Source organism: Zerene cesonia, chromosome 13 (genome assembly GCF_012273895.1).
Source record: "Zerene cesonia ecotype Mississippi chromosome 13, Zerene_cesonia_1.1, whole genome shotgun sequence".
Taxonomy (NCBI): Eukaryota; Metazoa; Arthropoda; class Insecta; order Lepidoptera; family Pieridae; genus Zerene; species Zerene cesonia.
Window position 1 is genome coordinate 2466923 of NC_052114.1, and position 7872 is coordinate 2474794.

The following is a 7872-nucleotide window of genomic DNA, read 5'->3' on the forward strand; positions in this document are numbered from 1 at the left end:
TATATTTATACTAAGAATTATTCAATGTGCTAAAATTTCACTCAAAAAGTTAGCCCAAAATAAGTAGTTTCTCTTATCTGTTTAAATACCTTTATCAAAGAAACTTCTTGCTTGTGTTAAGATTTAAATAAGTTAAATTTCAGTACAATGACTGACAAGATTGGAATTCAGGTTGGGGTGATGACCTGGATCGGTATTTAGTATAAGTTTTTAACACTCTTTGTTACAGCTTTTAAAAGTATATTATTTATTTTTTACTCAGTATAAGTGTCGGTAATATTTGTACAATTGGTCATATGGGTCTTTATTAAATAGCGTTAATATGTTATATGATAATAAAAATTTAGTTTATAGAAAAAGAGATTTTAATTTAAGGTTATGTTCGCCTCAAAAAATCTTTATTGTGTTATTTAGAAAAATAGTAATTAAAACGCTTAAATAAATAATTAAAACTTAATATAATAATTAAAACGCATAAAGCTTATTTAACTAGAATATATTTATTGTTTAGTACAATTCTAAATACAGTTTTATAAATTTGATATTCTTATACTAATAACAATTTATTTCCAAATTATAATCAACTTATTATAAAACATATTTTTAGTGCTGAGATCAGGCTCACAAAACAAATGTTTATATTATCTTAAATGTTTAGTTCTTTAGTCTAAGATAAATAAGGAATATCATTAAATAAAATAACGTATTTTTAACTTAAGGAAGGTAAACATCATTGTCGCCGATAACGCATTTTAAAGTCAAGTAAATAGTCATAAATTTTCATTGTTAAGGGAGCTACATTCGTTTAAAGCGTGTTTTATAATACTTTAAAGTATAATGTGATCTGATACAGTAAAAAAGAACAGAAAATGTGTATGATATGCTTTAAGTATGTAATTTTGATAGCGTGATTTGGGTAAATTCACAGACACCTCAAAATACTTTCTTTTTTTAATTCTTTTTTGCTATACGTGCAATGATTCAGATTTTTTGTGTAACTATTCATCAAGCAACATAGTTTAATTGTGAACTACAATAAATTATAACTGAAAATAGGTGGTAGATCTCTACGTCCTATCTTCAGTTATATATATCTACCTATATATATATAGATTACCCATAAAGTTTGAGTTTTTGATATTCTATTGATCTCTCTATAACTTTTGTTTTTATCTTTAGAATAAAACACTACTTCCACTGCCCGCTATAATATAATAATAGCATATTATATTATAGCGTATATTAACATATACGATATGGAGTAGCCTCCAACTACATTGCGCACCTTACATTATTATAGACACGCTCACACAGGAATTTTACTATGTATTATTGACTTACCAAACCTTATCTTTTAATTTTTAGTTTTATAGCATTGAAATGCTTTATAAATTGGTTTGGCAAAAAACGCGGGTTCAAATCCCGCCTTGTGATCAAATTTTTTATATTCTCCCAAAATTTCTCAAACCTTATCTTCTTTATTATACTATTTATCATAATAGTATAGCGTACTATGAAATTATCTTCACCCGATAGTTTTTTCCTAAATAATTTTGCTATCAGCTATTTCTATGCTTCCAATTAAAGATTCCTTCCTTCTCGTAGAATCGGGTCCTATATCTTTACATTGATCCGTTTTTTCTGCTATATTCTCAGCTTTCTGCCTTCGTATGTCTTTCTTGTTCTGAATATAAAACCACCTAAAAGAGTAATAGATAACTATTTAACAATAAATCATACATTTTGTGCTCTAATGTAATATAAACATCGACACTTTATCAGGAAAAGATGCAGATATGTGGTTTGGGCTTTTATTGCCAATCAAAAAGTCGGATTTTATAAGTAAATTGTCCAGAGGACAGCAAAAGATTTTCTAACATTTGGTTAATGGAAACGGTCGCTTCCTCTGCTATATACGTATTTTTGTTTGCTCAGACTGTAATTGCGTTTAATATTTGGATATAATGAAATAAAAAGTAAAGAATTGAAGGCCTGTTCCTTTTTTCGTTAGCCTTCCCAGTCCATTCCTTCTTTCTAGTCGACAAAACTTTCCGTATCCCATATCTATTAAGTGGGCAGCATATTCCCAGAGGCTCTTATATATTTGGGCCACCGCGAATACTACCATCAGGTAAACCACCAGATAAGTTGCCCGCTATTACATAAAAAAGGTAAAAAATTGACATGCCTCATTCATTGTATGTTTTTTTATAACGTCATGACAATTACGCGTCATGCTATTGAAGATTCACATAATAATTATATGAAAAAATGGCTGACCGATGTGCATGGCTGCACGTTAAAAGAAGAGTCAATTTGTGAATGGCAGAGTAGGTACCACCACAAGTTCGGTCAATTTAAATAATTGAACGAAAAGTCGGACAAGAAATATTTTTGAAGACCTTGGGTTTTCCGATTAGTTAGTTAGATGTGAGCGTCGACACTTATTCGAAGTCAAAAGGTAAAACTTTAGGTTATTTGGATTTTTCTCGAACTAAATATGTTAATAGTTAGTACATATTAGGTTTTACTCACGTAAATATGGATATAGCTGGAATTGTCAGCACAGTGCTACAATAATACACAATAGACACGTCAACTTTTAGCGTCATCATGTAAATCATTGAATAAGCTGGTCCGAATACCATGGACGTCACCACTTCTAATAGATTGAAGATCGAGATGTTCTTTCCTGGAAAACATCTTCTTGTTTAAAAAAAAAAAATAGTTTTCTCTTCACTTCGCCTAGCGCCATCTAGTGACAGGCTAACTAAATGGTAAAATAACGGATAAATTTTTATCATATCATGACAATTCAAAAGCATCAACTAGCTGGGTCCCGTGGCTTCGCTCACGAGGTACACGGAGAAAAAGTATCCTAGCTTAGAATTAACATACCCAATTCATCACTTTTAGCCAGTTTAGATGAGATCGACCTTAGTGCTGTGAAGGATGTCGCATTAAATGTCTCGACGGCAATGGCTGAAAGTATATAAAACATTTATTCTAATTGCTACTAAACTTTTACTAAAACGATCAATTATAGTAGTCATACACAATATAATAAAACACTAATATTACAAAGTGGAAAAATTTGTGTTTTTGTATGTTTCTAACGTTTTCACGTAAAAAGCGCTGGCCCGAATTCAAAAATTCTTTCATCATTACATAACTGCGTCTTCACTCATCATACATAAATTCCTAATTTCATATCTACTAATACCAACGTCTTAGAAATTTTACAGTTTAACAGTCAGAGTAAATAGTTTAATAATTAAATTATTAAATAAGAATATAATGCTTAGTTATTCCCTTTAGGCTTCTTATAAGTATAACAAAATGAAATAAACTATATTTATGATAGAAAACTAAATAATCGTCCCGATTACTCAAGAAAGAAAACATATAGTAATTAATAAATATCTGCTATATAAATGTATTCAGATGTAAAAAAATGCCAAAACCTCCTTCGTTTTTGGGAACGTCGATAAAAATATTCATCAGATTAATATAACGCTTGAGAAACGCGTTATATTTATTATTCTTAGTCATTTTCAGCGGAGCTTGTAATATGAATAAAATTTATATTAATAATTTGTTTATATTCTGTCGTCTAGACAAAAGATAAACTATTATAAACTTGTACTTATTATAGCTTTAAAAAAGTAATAATGCAAAATTTTCTTGATAGAACACCACTCAACAAAGGAAATTAAATGGTGTAATCTTTTGTTACTCTTCTGAAGAATGTCTGGCAGCAGACATAGTTTTTTCTTTATGTCATAACGGGCAGCTGAGCTGGTGGTTCGCCTGATGGTAAGCGATCACCACCGCCCATAAACATTCGCGCAGGTAGTAACTCTGTGAATGCGCTGCCCGCTTTTATGGTGTAAGGGAAAAGGAAAAGATTAATGACTGGAAAGAAGGAATGGACTAGGACGGGTGAGGAAAAGGAAACGGGCCTCCGGCTCCCCCACTCACCGTACGAAACACAGTGGCATGCCACTATTTCACACCGGTTTTCTGTGGGAGTGTGGTACTTCCCCGGTGCGAGCTGGCCCAATTCGTGCCGAAGCGTGCTCGACTCCCACAATGAATAGTAACCCTAGTGATATAAGTAGCCCAGTACAACAAGACTCTAATGAATTGAAACGTGAAAAATGTGTCCTATATCATTCAACGAATCCTCATAGCTGCATTTTGACGATCCGTCATAGAAGAAAGCGGACAATTATTGAAAACTAGATTCCGCCCGCGTAGAATTAGATTATTAACAAATGATTTAGTGACTGTCTATTCCTGTTTTATCCCAATGGAGCATTTAATCGGGATAAAGAGTATCCTATCACCCAAGTCAGCTCATACCCTGTCTGAATATCAAATTTCATCAACGTGATTGACGAACAATTATCCAAACAAACAGACTTTCACATTTATAATATTAGTGTGAAGTGTGATAGTGGGCTATGTCTTTACAAGCTATTATTATATTGATATATCTATTACCTAAATACATTTGTAATGTGGTTCTAGCTTGACTTGCAGCTAAACCGCCCATTAGTTTGCTTACAGTTGAAATAATCCCAAGAGTGGCGTCGCTCCATTGCCATCTTCGACTGAATATACTAACCGAGATGAAGGCACCTAGAACAAAACATTTAATCGAGCTTCGAATCAAGATAGCCGCAAATGCGTCTCAAGTGGATGTTTTGTTTTGTACGTCTATCCATAAGGATCTCAAATTCCATCTGACAACGATTGTCTTAACAGAATTTGAGCATATATTGATCGATAGTGTACACTGATAAGGCTTGTATATTTGGGGCTGCAATGATTTTCTGATGAGAGATAGTTTATGATTTCTTGTGTACGAGAGTTTCCTACGGTAGAAGCATAAATGAATCTTCTTGCGTATTTGTTTTCTGCGATTTACCTTTTCACAGAAAGGGATTAAAATAATAAATCCAATTGAGTTTATTTTGAAATTAACTAATACGTAAACTGTAGTACAACTATTAAATATGTACTTAATAATAATTTTACTCCACAAAAAAGGTCACCGACGTTCTAAGGGGAAAGTATCTTTTCAGATAAGAAACGGGAATATATTTTGGCTTTCTTACGTATTAATATATTATTATATATTAATTTTATATATTTTATACTGGTAATTAATTATTCTCTGTTATTTAAACCGCAAAACGTACTATAACGGTCTACACTGAAAACCAGTGTAAGAGGTTTCATTTATACTGGTTTTCAGTATCTTATAGTGACGTGGGGGACTCTTTTTTGGCTTCATTACGTTTATATTTGTATATTAAACAACTATTTAACTTTCTGCGTAACGTATTTTTGCTTTGGTGTCAAATAAAAGTATGTCTATGTCTAAATTACAACAATGGAATTAAATCTGAAAATAATTACACCCACCGGTTAAAGACTCACGGAGTTATCGTTTCTCGAAACAAACCAAATAAAAGCAGTCGAATTGAGACCCTTTTGAAACGTCTGTTAAAAGCCGGTAATAGAATAGTAATCAACAATATGTAACAGACTAATATATGCAAGTCATTATAAATAACAGTACTGTCATATCAAAGCCTATAGTTTTCGAAGTCCTACTCATTACACAATAGTGGATATATCATTGACGATATTTCAAAATCCTACTATATATTACATACTATAAACTCGAATTTTGTAAGCATGGATGGATGGATGTATGTTTGTTACTCTTTTACTTGAAAGCAGCTTATGTATCTGTATGAAATTAGGTACAGAGATAGATTATAGTCTGGATTAGCATATAGGCTAGGCTCTTTACCCGGTTATTAAGCGTCTGACGCCACGATAATGAAAAAATAAGTAAAATTTCTTGTTACTTCTTTCTTACCGAGTGCATGAAGACAAATATAGAATGTGTTATAGAAGCTATATTTCATAGCGTCCCAGTTGAATCTGTATCTCGTGAACCAGTACCTTACTGTGAATTCACCTGTAAGAAAAGTACAGTTATTTCTAAAAAATTATCATATGAATATCGTGTAATGGAGACAAGCTGTTTTAATATTTCACCGTTTTATACCTATGGAAGTTTCTATAGGGTTCTGAATGGGGTTTGAACGTTATATTAGTCGAATGTTTGTTCACTTAGAAATTGTATACCATCCGAAAAATCGTGCATTAGTTTTCTTTTATATTTACTTATTTAATATTAGGTAAAAAATTTATTAATAAATTACGTAAATTGGGATAGATATTTTATATCAAAATTAATTAAATGAATATTTAATAAATACTTTTAAACATTATAACCCTTGATAATTATTTCATACTTACCGTACATAGGACCGTAGACAAAAGCTATGGAAACCAGAACTAAAATCGATTTGGTGCGACGTCGATTAGGACCCTTTTTGAAAACGACTTTCATAGTATCCATCACGTGTTTGAAATTGAAGAAGGACTTCAAGAAATTGCACACACCTTTGTCTTCCTGTAATTTATTATTAGATTTGATATTGATTCATTTTTTTTATTTTGTAACCATTGTATACAGTTTATACTTACACCTTTCTTGTCCACCTTAGGCCTTTCAGGATCTTTCATGCAAAAGAAACCATGGCACAAACTAAAAATGTACAACAGCGAACTAAAAGAAAATATTCCATAGTATCCAATTCTATTGAGCAATATTCCACTTAAAGCATGACCTATGGGAGAACCGACAGTGAGGCATAGGTTTGCAATACCAACTCTAAATGTCCTAGACTCCTCACTAGATATTTCACTAATATAACAAAATGCTCCCATGTAGGTGGCTATCCAACCTCCAGTTATAGCGGGAAAAAATGCCTCGAAGAACATGGTAACCTCAACTGGCAATTCGTAGAAGAAATACGTATTCAGAAGATTACTTAAACACATAAGCAAGTCTCCAACTATTGGCATAAGGACGCATATTTTTCTCTTGCCAGTTCGATCGCTCCAGGCGCCTAAGAATAGTATGAGGAAACTTGGGATCGCTGTTAGTATGATATTTTTCCATGCCTCCATAGATGCAACAAGTGTTTGTACTTCGATTTCCTCTTGTACATATAATCCTTTCTGGGCGATGAGCGCGTCGCAAACATTTGAGTCATAATGAAGATTAACTCTGCACGCTTTGTCCAAATTCAGATTTTGGGTAGCAAGTCTAGACAGCGATCCTGGAATTACGTAGCTGATTAATACTGGTTCTAGTGTGATGTTCTCTCGTATGTATGCTATTTTTTCCTTAAACGATTTCTTTTTCACTTTCTCCGGTTGGGTTTTTAAGGGCGCTTCTTCAGGTTCGCACATTGTGATTGTGATATCGTTATGAGTGATAATAGTGGTAGATGCATGTTCAAACTATTTTCTCATTGTAAATATTTATTTGAGATTCATTAATGTAGAAACGTTATCGCTGTGGAAATTCATACGCGGCATTTTAAAATGCTGAATAATAGATGTTATATAACATATTATAATTTATCAGATCGTTATCTTATTTCTTATGTTTGTTCGATAACATCTTATGGAAAATTATAGAACTATTTATGGATGTGAAATGAAATTTTAAGTCGTCGAAATTTCGTAAAGATGCAACAAAATCAAATGTAAATTGTTGTTTTTCAGTTGATTACGTTTATTTCCTTGTGAATAGTGAAGCAAATTGTTGATAGTTTTCGGATTTGGTCAACAGGCTGCAATCGTCATGCAATCGTATTTTGCATAGACGTCAAATTGGAGCAGCTGTGGTGGAATAATCGCTAGTCCCGTTTTAAAGAGCTTTGATCGAACAGTATGCTTTATTTAGATTTGTCTGTAAATTGCCATTATGCATCA

General features: G+C 32.4%; 1 protein-coding gene across 1 annotated transcript; it reads right to left on the bottom strand.

Moving 5' to 3' along the window:
* Positions 1-1543: 1543 nt before the first annotated feature.
* Positions 1544-7344, bottom strand: LOC119831251 (proton-coupled folate transporter-like). Its single transcript, XM_038354545.1, has 7 exons — positions 6574-7344; positions 6343-6499; positions 5897-5998; positions 4507-4644; positions 2899-2982; positions 2536-2692; positions 1544-1700 (listed from the first exon to the last, which is right to left on the bottom strand). The coding sequence occupies exons 1-7, from the start codon at positions 7342-7344 to the stop codon at positions 1544-1546; spliced, it is 1566 nt and encodes a 521-aa protein (XP_038210473.1).
* Between the last annotated feature and the right edge of the window lie 528 nt (positions 7345-7872).